At 32.7% G+C, this 18,878-nt stretch overlaps 1 protein-coding gene across 8 annotated transcripts in view; it reads left to right on the top strand.

The window, feature by feature from the left end:
- PDS5B (PDS5 cohesin associated factor B) overlaps positions 1–18,878 on the top strand; it is a 198,183-nt gene that overhangs the window by 88,394 nt on the left and 90,911 nt on the right. For 7 of the 8 annotated variants that reach the window (XM_057707515.1, XM_057707514.1, XM_057707513.1 and 4 more), the window contains exons 7-10: positions 4,112–4,192; positions 8,494–8,634; positions 10,846–10,961; positions 14,486–14,580. In XM_057707515.1, the coding sequence (XP_057563498.1) occupies positions 4,112–4,192; positions 8,494–8,634; positions 10,846–10,961; positions 14,486–14,580 (433 nt within the window). Of the gene's footprint in view, positions 1–4,111; positions 4,193–8,493; positions 8,635–9,655; positions 9,745–10,845; positions 10,962–14,485; positions 14,581–18,878 lie in introns of those variants that run through there. The other variant, XM_057707516.1, reaches the window with a different exon arrangement.

The following is an 18,878-nucleotide window of genomic DNA, read 5'->3' as shown; positions in this document are numbered from 1 at the left end:
ACAACTTGTCAATAGATCCTTCCTGAAAGAACTACTATTTGAGTACTTTAGAATAATGGAAATTGAACCTTGAAAGAAGTGGAATATAAGAAGTATTGGTGAACAATGAAGTGCTCTAAATAAGAACTGATATATAAAACAAAAACAGTAGCAATACTAATTATAATGATTACTTAAAGGGATATTAACAAAATGGTCCTAAACCACTGGATAAGAATAACATGTAAGATTGAATGGCTTAATAGAGTCAATGAGTGATATGACCCTGGTGATGATCAGGAAAATAGAGCTGTTGATTTACTTCGAACTTTAAATGAAGTATTCATGTTAAAATTTTAAGGATTACAGTGCAAGGAAGAGTTATAGTAAATGTAAATGGCCCAAATTTACTACTTCAGATTGTCGGATTCGTTTAAAAATAATCCAACTGGTCATTGTTAATAAGAGATAACAAAAAAATACTGTTAGAAAAAGGTTAATGCTAAAAGGATGGAAAAAAGATTTTCCAGGCACATACTAACTGAAGGAAAACTGAAGTAGCTTGTATTAATTTTAGATGTTATAGTCTTCAATGGGTAAAGAAGGGATTTATACAATGATAAGTTTTAGTTCTCAGGAAGATATCTAAACTTGTATATACATAGGCTCAAAATATATAAAGCATACATTGAAAGAATTATGAGGAGAAACAAACTGACGGTTTGGTGGGCCATTTTAATACATTTCCGAGTGATTATAAATCTAGTAGACCAACAGTTCTTGAGGGTTTTAAAACACAAAACTAACAAGCCTATAGCACTCATAACTAATCTGTCAAAAGAGTAAATCATAATGGCAGTTATAAGAAATTTAGAAATTATAATTAAAATGATAGATATTAAAACCTGGGGATTCACTTAAATGTTGTTTTAATCTAACTTTATAGTTAAACGTCCAGTTCAAGAAGTTATAAAAATATCATTAGTATATACAACCTGTACAAGAAAGTAAACCATGAAGAAGAGTAGTTAATGACATAGAAGATACAGTGACATTTCAGAAAAACCTAAAGTTGGTAATTTGAAAAGTATATTAAATAGGCATATCCTTGGCAGGTCAAATCAGAAAAAGGGAGATGGTATCAATATATAGTTTTAGAATGAAATGAGAAACAGCAGGCATTAAAAAGATCAGAAGACAATTCCATGAACAGTATTTTATCCTAACATATTTGGAGTTGGACAGAACCAATTTCTAGAAAATATAACTTGCCAGTTTTTCTCAAGAGAGAAAATCTTGAATAACCTTTAACCAATAAAAGGAATTTAATTGGTTTTAGAAACTATATCCATAAGACAAACAAAAACCTTTCCTCTGAAAACAATGGCAATAATAATAGCAACAGCAGCAGAACTCAAACCAAGCTTGAAAGAACTGAAACTTATCACCAGGAGATTTCTGTTAATCATTTAAGTGCCATATAATGCTGATATTCAGCAGACTTTTTCAGATTATAGGAAAGGAAGGCATGCTCCACAATTCACATTATAAGCAGAATATAATCTTCATAGGGAAACTAGACAAAACCAAGCTCAAAAAAGTAGGATAATAGACTAATTTATAAATACCCTCATGTAAATCCAACATGAAATAATAGTGGACAGTATCCAGAATGATATAAAGTAATATTGGTAATGAGCAAATTGGCTTAATTTTAGAAATACAGAGATGGATTAACATTAGAAAATGTTAGCAGTAGACTAAGATATTTGTGGAAATTAAGAGCAAAGAGAAAAAATTTTAGTAGATGTATAAGAAGACTGTTTGATAAAATTCAGTATAACTTATGATAAAAAATATTAGCATGCTTGAAATAGAAAGGAACTTCCTTAAACTGATAAGATTATGTATGATATTGCACTTAATGGTGAAGTGCTGAAGCATTCTCATTGAAGTTAGGAACATTGTAAAGATGTCACTTCTACTCAGGAAAAAAGGCAAGTATGCAATTTCGAATCGGCATTAATTAGAAGCCTTAAGTTAGTGGACTGAAACAAGAAAAAAAAAAAGGATTAGAAAGAAGAAGCAAAACTGAAATTATTTGCAGATATTACGACTGCCTGTGCAGAAAACACGAAACATGTACAGGTTAGTTTCTAGAACAAATAAGAAAATTCTGCATAGTCACTAGATATAAGATCAATATATAAAAATCTGTTAGTATAATTTCAAAAAATTTTTATTTGTAGCTTTAACAAAGATTTGAGCCACTTAGAAATGTATTAACAATATACATGACCTTAATGTTGAAAAATTATTACAGTTGATGGAAAAGTATAAAAGAAGACTTAAATATGTTGCATGATGTGTTATGTTTATGTGATGGAAAACTCAGTATTATAATATTGTCATTCCTCTGCATACTAATAGATAATCCAATCAAAATAGAAACTGAATGTGTGTTGTGTGTGTATATGTGTGTGGGTGTGTGTGTGTGTGTGGGTGTGTGTGTAGTTTGACAAATTGGTTTTTGAAGAATAATAAGAAAGTGGGGGCTTATCTTACCTGGTGTTAAGACATTGTTTCAGTATGTCCCTTTGACTGTAATGAGGCAGTAATAAACAAAGGGGCATAGGGAAGTAATAGAGAATTTACAAATAGATTGTACAGAAACTTGAGTGTGCATATTACAGAGAAGTCATTGGAGGGAATAATGGATTTGAATATCCATATGGAAAATAATATATTTCACATGATGCATAAAAAAAATTACAGGCAGAATAAAGATCTGAATCTGAAAAGCAAATCTTTAAAATTTTATTTGAAAATACAGAACAATAAATTAACCTCAGTGTAGGGAAGAATTTAAAAAATAGAGAGAGAGCACAAGCCAAATAGGAAAAGATACATATATTTGGTTGTATTAAAATTAAAACTTTTATATGTCCTAAGACACTATAAGCATTGTAAAAACATAAGTATAGGCTCTAAGGTATGTTGTGCATATAATTGACAAATATTTAGTGTATAGAATTTATAGAGAAACCCTACAAAATAAGAACAAAAGAGCTCATTTGAAAAATGGCAAAGGTAATATTTATAGAAAAATATTTCTTACGTGCGCAAGGAGGCATAATTTAAGACATAATTCAAGACAATTTAATGTCTATGAATAGGAGAATGAGTAAATAAGCTGCAGCATATCATATATTAAAATACTAAACAGTAGTTAGAAACGAATGACATGATACAATACAAGGCATCAATGCAGATAAATCTAAAAATAGGCTGAATGTGAGTTTCAGGATATATACAGTTTTCCTGCTCTCTGTAAATATTTAAACTGGAATAGTGATTCCATTTTAGGTCATGATTCTTTCTATCATCAAAGACTCTTAGAAACATTTTTCTTACTGTTTTTGTTTTCATACTTGACTATTTGTCACTTTTCTTTCTTTCTTTCTTTTTTTTTTTTTGAATGAGTTGCATGGCTTGTGGGATCGTAGTTCCCGACCAGGGGTCAAACCCAGGGCCCCAGCAGTGAGAGCGCTGAGTCCTAGTCACTGGACCACCAGGGAATTCTCTTATATTTCTTATGTTTCTTATATCCTTGGACTTCCCTATGCTCTGAGATGTGCTTTGAGAAAATCTGCTTTGTCATAACTGCCCCAAAGTCTTTTGTCTTTCCCCACCTGTGGAATCCCCATTTCTGTTCACACCAGAACCCAGCTCATTCTCTTACGATGTTTTGGTTCTTTTGGTCTTGGAGTGAAATTGCCTGTGTTTGTACTCAGCTGAATTGATTTGACTTTGCAACTAGCTTTACAATGACTAAATATCTCCTTTTCTGTCTAATAAACATTTGTTGACTTTTCTGTGTGGTTTACCTTATGCTATGAATGAGATATGAAGAGAATATCCTTGCTTGGAAGGGATTTTAAGATCTACTAGACCAGTTAGTCTTGGGAGAAAAGTGGCTTTGCCGTCTCCCTTTTATTCGAGTTGAGTCTTAGTTTTCTCATTCATTTACTTAACAGTAGCTTTTTGAATACAGGTAGTATTTCCTTCTTCATATATAGTGGTGTATAATATAAATACTGTTTTTTTGGTTTGTTTTTTGTTTTTTTCCCAGAATTTAAACAAGCAAGCATATGATTTGGCAAAGGCTTTACTGAAGAGGACAGCTCAAGCTATTGAACCGTATATTACCAATGTAAGTCTTACTTGTCCAATTGGTTGTCAGAAAGATTAGCTAAAATTTAAAGACTGCCAGAAGCAAAATTTTGGCAAGTAGTACATACCGTAAAATGTTGTATTGTTTTAATCATTAAGTGGATTTTCTTTCTCCTTCTTATTTAAAATTATTATTGGTTAATATTTTCTAGAAGATTAGCTCTCATCTTCTTTCATTCATTCATTTCTTTCTTTCAAATTGCCTAGGAACTAAAACAGTTTCTATTTTGGTTAGCAAGATATGCTATTTCTATTGTTAGAAATCAAGTTAAATGTAATTAGATAAATCATATGGAATTTTCATTATTCAGAGAAATTGCTTACAGCTTTTTGGAAATTAAGTTGATTTGTACAAGAAGAAGATATGAACTAATACCAAGACATAAAAATTGAAGGCAAGTATGAATGACAACATTGTGGTGAAAGTTGGCTATCTAGCTATCCCTGAGGTAGATTCCATTTAAATCTACTTATTTATGATTGACAATCTTATATTCATTTTCAGAAGAAATGTATTTTATCTGATAGGTTCACTGATAGAAGCTTATTGTAAGTTTTATTGTTTCCCCCACAGTTCTGTTGAGTTGCACAGCTCTAGATGGCACCATTCACATTGTATTTCATGTGAATGGTACCTATTGGAACAAATCTAGAACACAGTCTTGATGTTGGCCTCTGGAATTGTGTATCAGGTCTGTCTCTCAACCTGCTTTCCATTTTTGCTCACATCTAAACATGTAAAGGATGTAAATCTGTCTTCTTGAAAAAAGTGAGAAAGAAAGCCTTTTATTATTACTTATGTATTTAATTTTCCTGAAGTTTATTGAAGGACAATTTTCCTTGAAGTATACAGTATTTAATTTAGTATATAAAAATACATCATGAAAAGATGTACTTTGAAACGTACATACTTTATGGAACAGTACTTTGGTAAATTCCAGTTTTTGTTATTGGCTTATGGCTTTAAATAATTGTAAGCATATCGTGACTTGGAAAAATGTATTTAATTTGTAAAGAAATTGTTTTGGAGGGTGAACTTTCAGAAACTGGAGAGTTAAATTGTGTAATCTATCTGAATAGCTCCAGTCAGATTGCCAGGGAATTCTAAATATTGATTTCTGCAAGTTTTGTGAGTCTTGGGTATTGGCTGGAATAAATTGGTTAGATTGAGTGGATTGAGTTCTTTTTGTTATGACATGATGGCACTTGAAATCTGTAGAACTGAATTTAAGGATTCTGTTATTAAGTGCCCCTTCCCTTTTCCTTTGCTTCAAGTGCCTGTGAACGACTGTCTCCATGGCCATCAGGTACACTTAGGTGAGCTCCTCCTGGTGGTCATTTATTTAAATCGATATTGCCAAGCGAGGTGCTTTTTAGGGAAACACTTACCTTTTCCTGGCATACAAATTAAGAAAGTAACACTATACTATGTTGATATAGTTTCTAGCATTGGGAAAATAAATATTTGATTGGGTAACAAAAGGAAATAAGATTCAAGATAGAATGAAGTGATTTGGCTCATTATACTATTCTCTCAACATCTGTGTATGTCTGAAAATATTTGTAATAAAAGTTAAAAGAAAGATAGAAGGACCAAGGAAATACTTTTAGCAATCCCAGATAAATCAAGGTAAAAAATTTCCTTGTCACTTACACCTTATGTTAATTTCCTGCCCTTAGTTCTTGCCTACAGAAATACACAACCCCCTCCATACTGTATTATATGTTTATCAGAAGCTGGGGGGTGGGGACAAAAGCCACAGGATGAGTAGAATGATCTGAGCACACTCGTTATTTTCTCATCGCTCCCTGTTATCCCTATTTTCTTGTCCCTTGACTCATTTGAAAGGTAGCTGAGAAATCATTGCTATGTTTTTCTCCTCTTCTCTCTTATAAATCTGCTTATTTTTCTACCTCAAGTCTGTACAATTACATGTAATATACTTTCTGGTGAGCTTAATTGTCTTTTGGGAATTTAGTACAGTGTAAAAATCATTCTCAGCCTTTTTGGACTTATACATGTAATGGCCATTATTCATATGTCTTCCTAGTAGAGAATTAGCAGGCAAAAGTAGAGGTAGGATTTGAAGGTAATAATAACCCTACTTCTCTTTTTTACTTGTGTCTTTTTTCACTCTCATGCGTATAGACACATTTAAGTTTGTTCTTTATATATAGTGATGTTTACATGTATAGAACTCAAGAAGTCACTGTGGTGTTACAGATTATTTTTTAAAAAAGAATTTGTTGTAACTTGACAACTCATGAAACTAAAAAGTATATATATATTAAAGGTATAACAGTATCAAAAACAAAAAGTATGTAGGGACAATTCAAAAAATTTGCAACGTGGATCACTTCTTGGTAATATTATTTTTTACCAGATCTTTTTAATCACAAGTTTTAGGGGACGGCACAAAAGTATTTTGTTGAAAAAAATTTATCAAGTTTCTCTTGGTATAGGTTAATTTGGTTAAATTGCTTAATCTCACAGCCTTAGTTATAGGAGTTAATAATGCTTGGGGTGATGGTAGGGAAATATGTTAACTAATGCGAAAGCACTTTTGTAATTAAAATTGATTATTTAAATCTAAGGTAGAATTTCTTAAGGACCTTTAACTTACTCCTCCTACTTCTTTCATTAGGATGCAGTTATAATTTAATTTATGTGAAAATTAATTACCACTTTAAATGAAAGACTGATTTTTTTTAGAAGGAAATACTTTATTCAAATCTGTATCTGCTTCTTCCACTGAATTTTACACCCTCAGGGAGGTTGTTTCTCCTATAGTTGTATCATAGTACCTGTTACGTATCATTCATTCATTTACTGAATCTATTTTGGATACTCCTGTGTCAGGCACTGTACTAGGCTCTTGTTACACAGTGAAGAGTGACTTGGAGATATATGGAGGTTATAAGTATCAAATAAATGTTTTTGATGGAATTTGTAAGAAGTTAAACCAGGGAATTTTTTTTCCCCCTGTTTTCAAATGAGTTTTACCCAGATTGATAGAAGAAGAGGACAGTTTGATCACCAAGGTGGCCAGATTGGAAAGAATTATTTTTTAAGAAAGGAAGATTTATCATTTTTAAACAGAAGATTTTTGAATGGAAACAACAAAGCCACTTTATCTTCAACTTGAATGAGAATTTAACCTTTGATGTCATGAAATTCTTTTCCCACAAAATTGGTGAACATGGAGGACAAACAAGTTATTTTTAAAACCAATAAAGAAAGAATAGTAGAATAGAATTTTTTCTTTTCTCCCCTTCATGGGTAGGTAGTTGGTACAGGTTTATAGATCTAAAAAACTTCATTTAAGAACAACCCAAGAACTAAAAGTGAGCAGAGAAGACATTGAAATGTGAAGTCCTTGACTGTGCTTCCTGGATAGAAAACCTGAATAAGCCAAGTTGTTAACTGTCACAGAAAGAAGAGATCAGGACAGCTTATGCGGTGTAAAGAATGCTTAACTCCCCCTTCAGGGAGGTAAAAGACACTGTTGAGAATATGTGGGATATGCTCTGAGTTAATTTCTTACATATTTGGAAGACTTTAAATAGAAAGGAACTCTTTCATTATGTCACAAATTTTTACCATTCTCAGTAGTAACATGAATGATTGGAGTGTGGAAACTAGTTAGCGCGGCTGCTTATACAGAAAAATTGTTCACCTTTGGATTTTCCTTGTGTTTGTGTGCTTTTAATTGGATTTTAATTAATGCTGTAAACCTTGTACGTATGTATACATTATTTATCAGAATATAAAAGACAATAAGTATTAGAAAGTTGTTATTTTGCATTGTAAATATAAAATTACATATTTTAAAAATGGAATTGGTTCCTTCTATGAAGGTGTAAGGCATTGTCTTCCGTACTGTTGTCTCCCATACTGCTATGGTGAACAAAATGTGATCTCTTGCCCTTAAGGAATTTATCTATTAGAGAAACTATGATGTGTATGCAGATAACTGTAATATTAAATATGGTAAGTACCATAATGGGGAATAAGTGTATTTGATAGGTAGGGTGGTTTTTTTTTTGTATGCTAATTGATGAGTCGGTAGAAATTACTTGTCTTTTGTTATGTGGGAGGTGAATTCCAAGTTCTATGTTTTTGTGTAGCCTGTAGTGGTTTCCCGCCACCTGTTAGAAAATGCTTTGATGCGCCTGTTTTGACTTTGTATAGAATGATAATGATTTTACGTGAATAATAAAATTTCAGGAAATTCACTTTATCTATGTTGTTTCCATTAATGATAAATTTTCTTTCTCAAGTTTTTTAATCAGGTTCTGATGCTTGGGAAAACATCTATCAGCGATTTGTCAGAGCATGTCTTTGACTTAATTTTGGAGCTGTATAATATTGATAGTCATTTACTGCTCTCAGTTTTACCCCAGCTTGAATTTAAATTGAAGGTAACTATTCTAAAAATAATACGGTTTTATCAGCCAGATTAGCAAAGAGCATTATTTGTGGCTTTTTAATCCTTATACTGGTTTTAACTGAATATTATGAACATGGTGGTATATTACTGGTATTTATTTACATGTTTGTGCCTTGCCTATTTGTGTATCTCCAGTGCCTGGCGTGGTGTCTAGCAGGTAGAATGTGATTAATTAATGATTAGCAGGATGGTATTTTCCTTCAGATGTTTTCCAGATAAATTCTGGGTTGTGACTAACTTTTGAGGTCATAGCTATATATCAAACTTATGTTTTTAAGGCATAGTTGATAGTAGTTCCCAAGACCACTTGATTGTGCCATAAAAATAGTTCAGGATTTGTTACCCACATAGGGTGAAATATTTTCCCTTTATGAGTATTATCTTGTACTTGTCTAGCCTGTATTGAAAGCTCCTTTGCTTTTCACATGGCTTTCTGGAATCTTATGGTAATGTCCTTATTGCCTTGGCATTAAATTATCACATAAAATTAAGTTTCATTTGCAGAATGAAAATTGCAGTTTCATTTAGGGTATGTTTTCTCTTTCAAATTATTACATAAATCTGGTTATAATTAATACTCTTTGATGAACCCCACTGTACCACCCAGAAAAGTTTTTGAATGATTTCTGTGTTGTATTTCTTGTTTCTAAAAATTTGAGTTTGTCTCTTTCAAAACTACAAAATAAAGTTTATGTTGGTAGTGTAAATACTCCCAAAATGCAGTAAATAATTATTATCATTTTATTCTGGGATATATTTTTGTGTGTTTCTCAAGTGAGCCATTTGACTCACTGGCCTTCCTCTACGCCCTTTTTTCATATAGTTAGCAATTTTGATGAGGCAGAAAGCAGTCATACCTTTAATTATTTGTTGGTTTGATTTTCTCTAATAAAAATATCGAATACTGTAAGAAATATAAAAATAAGAATTATCATCCCTGCTTTCAGCACATTTAACATCTATTATGGGAGGAAGAGGAAAAAATCCATATCTAATAAGAGGCCAGATATTATAAGTATCATAAAAGATACAAACAGCATACAATTGAAGCAAAGGAAACAGCATGCAGAATCGTATAGAGGTAGGAAGGTGCTGGGTGAATTTGCAGAACACAAAGAATTACAGTTGCATGGTAGCATAAAGTAAGTTTAAATCATTCCTGGCTGCCCATTGGAATCTTCACCTGTGGAGCCTTAATAAACAAGCAGATGTCCCGGCATTAACCCAGATCAGAATTTCTGGCAGTAGAGTCCAGACATAGTTTTTGTTTGTTTGTTTTTGTTTTTTAAAAGCCTTACGCATCATTCTAATGTGCAGGTAGGGTTGAAAAGTACTTTTTTAGAGGAATAATGAAAGAAATGATAGAGATGAGTCAGGTCATATCATGGGGGCTTTAAATGCTAGGTTTTGGCATTGGTTTCAAATTTAAAAAATATCTGTACAGGGCCATCCAAGTACCTTGAATATTAGTGCTTTTTAACAACCTCTGTCGCATTTTGTATTCAAGTCTAGTATTGTGGCTGGCTCATATAAATATTGTCATTTGTTGGCAGTACCAAAATCAGTAATAAAATTTGAGTTCTCGTCCCCAGAGGACCCATATTGTATATAAAGCAGAAACTTTAGTTTTTGCATGTGCAAGAGTTATCACGTTGTTGAACTCCATTATGAATCTGGTGTATGTAGATGAACTGACTCTCTTGTTGGGAGATTTAGCGCATATTTATTAATGCAAAGGGCTTAACCAGTACCATCATACATAATTCTCTGTTTACTGCAGGATTGGCCTCTATCAGTGTCTGTTCTTAAAGACCACAAATAGTTTTTCAAGGGTCCCAAGTAGGTTTGATGCGAGTTAGTTTTTGATTTTGACTTTGAATGAAAACAAGCCTCAATTGTAGGAGGAGGCACTAACTTTTAATCAAAAGTTATGATTAAAATAAAAAATCATGAATTTTCATGTAGGAGAGTAATCCTTTAATGTAATTTGAGATAATTAGAGCATTTAAGATAACATTTAATTTTATGAAAAAACATTGAACATTTTTATGTATAATTTTTCAGCTGAAGTTCATAAAAGGTTTTCTGTGGAATTGGAGGTTAAGGGAAATCATGGGAAAAATTATTCTGAGTATATCTACCTACCTCATGGTTTTAAAGCTGTGGTTGTGTTTTGTTTTAGAGCAATGATAATGAGGAACGCCTTCAAGTTGTTAAACTACTGGCAAAAATGTTTGGGGCAAAGGATTCAGAATTGGCTTCTCAAAACAAACCACTTTGGCAGTGTTACTTGGGCAGGTATATGATTTTGGTGTCCTGTTTAAAAGTAATGTGTGTTTATATCTACTTATTATTCTAAAACAACATCCACATTTAAGATTGTTTTCTGATATCATAAATGAAGGATTTTGTATTTTGAAATTTTTGAATGGTGATTGGCCATATTTATAATTTCTGCTTCTTCCTTTGTCTTCAGTAATTTTAAAAAGATGACATGTTTAAAAAGCTATCTCACAAAGCATTATAATCATGAAATTGAAGTGTATTATTACATAGCAGTGATTAATCCCAACTGAAAATACATCATGGTGAGATATATCTCCTCCACAAAAAATTATATTTAAGTAGATTATTTGGAGATACTGTAAGGATAAGGGTATCCATAGAATGAATGAATAAGTGATTATGTATGTTCTTCCTACTAACCTTCTTTCTACATTTCTTATGATAATGAGGAAATGATAACCTGGGTTTCTTGTATGCTTTCAGTGATTCCACAAACCTCCTATAATTGGTTGCAAAATTTTGAATATGTTTGTATATCTTTTCTGTGAAAGGGGTTTATTTTATTACTTTTCTGACGATACCCCAACCTTGAATATGGGAAACTGAGACGAAGTGAGAGAGTAGCATAGACATATATATACTACCAATTGTAAAATAGATAGCCAGTGGGAAGTTGCTGTATAACAAAGGGAGTTCAACTCGATGGATGATGCCTTAGAGGACTGGGATGGGAAGGGTGGGGGGGAGTCGAGGGAGGGAGTACGGGGATATGTGTATAAATACAGATGGTTGAACTTGGTGTACCTCAAAAAAAAAAAAAAAAAGAAAGATGAGTCATAAAATTAAAAAAAGAATTCTTCCATTAAAAAAACAAAACACCGCTTCCAAGTGCCCTGACTGAAACCTGCTTTGACCCTGGGGATAGAGGAGGATTTTCCCCCCTTTTATTATTATGTTTATAACAAATAATGCAATTAAGTCATAAATAAACAAGTAAATAGGATTGAGATTCTTTACTCTGTTTTCTTTATATTGAACTATGTGCATTGTCATCACTAATTTTCTTTCCATTTTGTTACCAGAGCTATGAAAGATTGTGATAAATTTAAGCTCTTCTGGTCTTGTTTTTCTAATTTGTTAAATGGGCATGTAAGCCTGTATATGTGAAGTGCTGAATTCCTACTCTATTTCTTATCTCTTATGTAACTCAATAATAATATTTAACAAGGTGTGTTAACCTAATAAATATTAGACCATTGTCATTTTGAGTTTGATTTCTGGACTTTTTTCCCCTTAAATACAGTGAGCAAGGGGGCAAAATATTTTGCTTAATTAAATTACCAACTAAAATCAAAATGTATTTTATTTAATGTGTTAAAACAAAAATAGTTTTGCAATAGACATTTGATATAGCTCTAAATCTGGACGTGGATTGGCCAGACTTTATTTTATAGGATTTTAGGAGGGAAAATTCTAATTTAAATTTCTTACCTTTTGATTACAGTGTAACTTTTTTTTATTAATGACATAAAACTTGCATGTTATTACTAATTTTAGGGAGGTAGAGTAATTTTTTAAAGATGTCTTTTAATGGTTATATGGTATGTGTTTAGTTGAGAATGGTAAAGTATATCGGGATTGAGTACTTGGATTCAATACACTCAGGAAACTATATGAGACCAGAGACTAGCTTTTATATAACTTTTGAGTGTACTTCATAAAGCAGTTTTTCCTCCCTAATAATAAGCTTTCATGAGTAATTTGTTGCTCATACAGAAGACTTCTTTTTTTCTGTTTGATGCTAAATTTTGTTTCTTATGGTATTAGGTGATACAAGATTTGGAAACTTTTTGATCTTTGAGAATTAAGTCTTGTGTAAATGTCAAATGGAAAGTTCTTACTTCCCTTTAACGTTCTTGTTGTTACTTAAGATTTTTAAAAAACCACTGTTTTGTAGTGCATAATGAACTTATGTATATAGGCTTTGAACATCAGTGGTTTAGAGACAAGTAGACATCATGTGCTTCCTGATGGAAGAACACAGTACCATTCTCAAGTAGTCTTCCCCCCCCCCCCCCCCCCCCCAAAAAAAAGAACCGGAATATGATCAAGTCTCTAGACCTGATTACTAATTTGTAGGATTTAGGAGAGAGGGGATCCTCTTAACTGACATCAGAATGATAAAATTAGTGAAACCTAAACTGTGGAAAAGCATACACACACAAACAAAACAGTTGCTTCACCAGATTACAAAGGAAAAGGAGAGGGAAAATATGAGTAGAAGATACTTAAATGATACATCAACCAAAGAGTGTTAACTTTTTAGAGATACATACTAAGGTATTTACATTTACATGTAAAAATTTGCTTTAATTTTAGTGGAAATAATTATGACGGTTAACTAGATAGGAGCAATTTGGACACAATTCTAGAGTCATATACAGTAATACAGGGTTTAGTGCAAGACCTACCAAACATTTGTGAGTGTTCTATATTTAAGAAAGAATTATTTGAGGAAAAGTTTTCTTTTCAGTACTGGATTTAATAATGTACCTGTGCATTATGTTTACACATATACTTGCATAAGCAAATATATTTGAAAGTATAATATTTAGAGGAAAAATTTTGTCTTTCCAATTTTTCCATTTCAGCTAAATGTGTATTGTTTAAACATGTGCCTTTAAATTACAAGGGTGAGTCAAAAATTATCCGCACTCTGGCTGTAGAATTTATTTTAGAAAAGACAAGTACATCATTTTTTGGCACAGTCTCCTTGCTTTTCAATACACTTTGTCCATCTGTCAACAAGCTTCTGCATTCACTCATTAAAAAACGTTTTAGGCTGAGCTGCGAGCTATGAATGCACTGAGCTACGAATGCACTGAGCTACAAATGCACCACTGTCTTCACTTCTTCATCAGAAGTGAACTTTTGTCCTCGTAGGGCTGCTTTCAGGGGACCAAACAGATGAAAGTCCAATGGAGCAAGATCTGGACTATAAGGAGGATGGTTTAACACCTCAAAACGAAGTTTTTGCAGAGTGTGGACAGTGTGGGCAAAAGTGTGTGGATGTGCGCACACTCAGACCACAAAAAAACAAATCACTGCACACTGTTCTTCTTTCATGCAGATCACAAGTGGGGCATCCATTTTTGCTTGCACTGCAGTTACAAATGAACTGATGTAATACATTCACACCTGCACAGCAGTGACTGGGGAGACAGTAGACTTGAATGGAAAGCTCTGATAAGACAGTGCGGCCAACAGAAGTTTTAATATAACCAGAGTGTGGATGATTTTTGACTCACCCTCATACATAGTTCTCACGGAAGATTGATCTAGTTTAATATTGAGGTTCCAGAGCACTCTTATATAGTATATCAAAAACTGTTAAAATAGTCTGGCTCTGCTTTGAATTATCCTGTATAAATTGTTTTTTCTTTTATGTAGAGAAATAAATATAAATTGAGTGCAGGTTAAGCATATATCTATTTCTCTTATTTTAAAGATTATTCCATGCCTTTATATTTTATCAGGTTTAATGATATCCATGTACCAATCCGCCTGGAATGTGTGAAATTTGCTAGCCATTGTCTCATGAACCATCCTGATTTAGCAAAGGACTTAACAGGTACTATATACCCATAATGGCAAATATTCCTAGATGCTCTTTGGTGGAAAAAAATTGGTTTTATATATAGGGAAAAAATTTCGGTTTTTTGTTTTTTGGTGATTATGGTAGGTGAAGTCATCTTGTTTCAATTCATTATCATGGTAGCTACTCTCTGAAGCTAGAATTTTTAACCTGCTAAGTACCTATGTGGGCTAGAAGCACTTATATGAAAAGTAGTGTTACCAGAGATAATTTAAGAACAATTCTAAAAGTATTTCAAGCATTTGGATTTGAACAGGTCTTGACTTTGAATAGATTATGAGGCTTCAGTGGTCTTTAATATTTTGAGAACTTAGATGAGAGTTGTTAATTTATAAACTAATTTAATCATACTTAATGGAGATAACTTTTCTAAAATCTGTATATTTATAAGGTATTTCAGAACTTTGCATTTTTATAGTAATGAGAATATTATGTATCTGACTGGTGCTGCTCTGTTAAGTTTTTTTAAATTATGAAATAGTTCAGAAATACAGATGAATATAGCAGCCACTGTCTTCCTCAGAAATGTTAGCATTTTGCTGTATTAGTTTAGGAGATTAAAAAGGAGAAAATAAATTGTAGATACAGTTGAAATGCTGTTCACAAACTGTTCTCTTTCCTACTTCGGTAGAGGGTAACCTCTCTGTTAAATTTGGTCTGCATTCTTTTCATATTTTTCTATCTATGTCTCATATGTATCTGTCCATAAATTATATATAGTATTCTTGTGTGATTTAAACATTTTATTGAAATGATATAATTTGAATGTGATATAGTTGAACTTATTCCTCCTATCTTATTTTGTGTTTTCTATTTTGCATGCCTATTCTTTGCTTCTTTTATTTCTGTTTTTCCTCTGTTCTGCTCAATTGATTACTTTTCATTTTTCCTTTTTTTAATCTGTATGGATTTGGAAGTTACATTCTCCTTCGTGCTTTTATTGCATAGTTGATTAATAATGTCTGAAGTTAATCAGAACGCTAGCTTCTTTCTGAGCAATCAAGGACCCTTGAAAGCTTTAACTCTGAGTGCTCTCTTCCCGTCTTTCATATTATTGCTTGTTATTATTTAGTTATTTACTCTTTTTTAAATTTTACCAACTTGTAGTACATTTTAAACTGCTTTTTCTGGGAGTTCTCCTCCTTGGAACCCTCTATCTGCCTACTGATACCTGGACTTGGACTGCTTGCTGTGTGTGAGCTTCTGCTCTTCAGCTTTCATCTTAAGACGATCCATTCTTCCTCTCTCTTTTGTGTCTGTTTCTTTCTTTTTTCTTTTTCCTTCTCTTTTCACCTGGCTGCTCCTTTTTCTCTGTAGCATCCTTTTCTTATGTATGCAATATTCTCTGAGAATATTAATGGTAGTATTTTGGAGAAGTTTTCTTTTTCTTAAAAACTCCTGTTTCACCTAACTTGTTTTTCCCAGTTTTTATTTGCTTTTGTCTGTATTTTCCATATCAGAGGCTTTCCTCGAAATGCTTGGCAATCTGTGACTGGTGGCTTTTATTAAGAGTGGGGAATGAAATTAAAAGCTGTTCAGAAAGCTCTGAGTGTATGGATGGGATTGTTGACTCTGAACTTCACTGTAGGATGATCAGGGTGGGTTGTTTGTTGGAAAACCTTTAGGTTAGATACTTTCTTTTCAACTTTCCAGATTCCCCAGAGAAGAGTATTCTACCAGAAATTTAATTTTAATTGCTTGTGTCTTGGGACACTGTATTATTACTTTATTTTTTATTACTGAGTAGTATTTCATTGTATGAATACACCATAATTTCCTTATATCCTTTTTTTTTTTTTTTTTCCTTTTGATGGCTATCTGGGTTTTTTTGGTCTGGGGCTACTATGATTAAGATTACTGTGAGTATTCTTGTAGAAGTGTTTCTGTGGATTTATGTTTTTATTTCTCTTTGGAACTACTTAGGAGTAAAATTGCTGATCATAGGGTAAATATATGTTTAACTTTATAGAAATGACCAAGTTCTCCATAGTAGTTGTACTGTTCTTCATTTGCATCAGAAATGTTTAAGGATGCAGTTGTTCAGCATCCTTGCCAACATTTTGTGTTGTCAACCTTTTTGGTTTTAGCCGTTCTCATAGGTCTTGATGTTTGTTGTGATTTTAATTTGCATTCTCCTGATGACTAATGGCATTAGACATCTTTTAATGTGCATATTGATATGTATTTTCTTTTATGAAGAATATTTTTAAATTTTAAACTCATCCTTTTTTATTAATTACTTAATTATTTTATTTGTTGGCTGCATTGGGTCTTCATTGCTGCACACGACCTTTCTGTAGTTGTGGTGAGTGGGAGGCTACTCTTCGTTGTAGTGTGAGGGCTTCTCATTGCAGTGGCTTCTCTTGTTGCAGAGCACGGGCTCTAGGCACGTGGGCTTCAGTGTTGTGGCTCACGGGCTCTAGAGTGCAGGCTCAGTAGTTGTGTTGCACGGGCTTAGTTGCTCTGCAGCATGTGGGATCTTCCCAGACCAGGGCTTGAACTGGTGTCCCCTGCATTGGCGGGCGGGTTCTTAACCACTGCACCACCAGGGAAGCTCCACCCATCCTTTCTTAATTGGCTTGTTTGTTTTTTTGTTGCTGTTGTTGATTTGTAGTAGTTCTACACATATTGTGTATCTTTTTAAAGTATTTTTTCCATAGTTAGAACTCTAATGCATTGTTTACTCTTGGCTTATATAATAAATATTTTGATTTTTTATAGCTATCTGAAATATACTTTAGATGGGAATAATTTCACCAATAACCTTTTTAGTCCTTATTGTTTTGAATGTTTTGCTTTATCAAAGGATAGTGTATAGTTTCATTTTTTATGAAACATTTATCTTGTTATGTTATATATATTTCCTAGTCTTTAGCCTCCTGGCACATTTTAATTTTTAGAGTTGGCTAAAAGACAAATTTGAAAAATGTAGGGGTCTAACTATTCTTTTTTTTTTTTTTTTCCTAAATATTCTTTATGCACATTTTCAACTACTCCACTCCATGTTTTCAGCTGCTGTCTTCATCTCTGCCTTTCTCATTGCTTGGTGCCTTGAATTTCAGGGTTCTTCCCTCCTGGAAATGAGCTTGTCTATGGCTTTTCTTCTCCTTTTAGATTTCATCCTTCTCCTTTGTCTTCTGGCATTTACCAGTCATCCATCTGCCAAAATTTTGTTGAGAAATCTCTTCTGCTGTGACCTCTTGTTACTTGTCCTTTTTAAAAGATATTTTCTTAGAGTTTCAGGAGTAAGCTGAAATATGTTGAACACACACATTTATTTTCTTTTATCCACAGTGTGTTTGTGAGATTCGTCCTTTGCCTTCAGCTAAGTTTGGAGGGACATAGCCATATTGTGAAGAGGTTGTTAGATGCTGTGTGATAATAACTGTTGAGAATTTCTTTTGTCCTATTTTCTCTTCCTCTGCACAGTTAATATCTAAAAGTTAATAGCTCCTGTATACACCTGTTTAATATGAATGATTTGTTTTAGTGAAATGAGAATGCATCTGAAAATTGATGGTGTGTCATTGGATTTTCCTTTTTTAGTGGCACCGAAAATAATATGTATTGCATTTGAAACAAACAAGTACAGTGAAAGATAAAACTCCTGTCTTTATCTTGATGGAGAAATGAATTTGATATATATTTAACATGGGGCGTTTGAAATCAATACTAAAAATAACTTTCTTTTCTGAGATAGATAAAATAATATTTCCATTTCTTCAGAAGATTTTTAGCAACATATTGTTTTTCTCACTTTTTGAAATAGTTCTTAGTAGTAGAGAACAAGATGGAGGGGCTTAGGACCTGGGCATTGGTTTTATGAGCTTTTGCATTATATTGTTAACTGTTAGTTTACTGGGAAGTAAATCCATTCATAATCATAAGCACTATTTGTTGCTTATAGACATGGCTGTATATGTTACTCCAGATCCAAACAACGAAATTTTATCTTATTGGTCATATAATTAAAAAGCTGAATAATACTGTATGTTCTCTTTTGGTACCTGTTCTTTAAATCTAATATATCATTACTGAAGATTGTTAATTTTTTCTTTCAGCTTTCTCAGTGCCAGATCTGAACTCCCATGTTTTTTACTTTAAGAGTCTATTCTAGTCATTCATAGTTCTTATATATTTCATTTCTTCTATCTTCCCTTCGCCCTTTCTTTCAGTTCAGTTAAATGGAATTGCCTTACGGTCTTTCCTGTAATCCTATTTGTTGGCTGCCATTATCTTAATTTTACTCTTTCAGTAGCCTCACTAAGGGTTTA

The sequence above is a fragment of the Hippopotamus amphibius genome, chromosome 14, assembly GCF_030028045.1.
Source record: "Hippopotamus amphibius kiboko isolate mHipAmp2 chromosome 14, mHipAmp2.hap2, whole genome shotgun sequence".
NCBI lineage: Eukaryota > Metazoa > Chordata > Mammalia > Artiodactyla > Hippopotamidae > Hippopotamus > Hippopotamus amphibius.
This window is presented reverse-complemented; position numbering and strand designations above follow the sequence as displayed.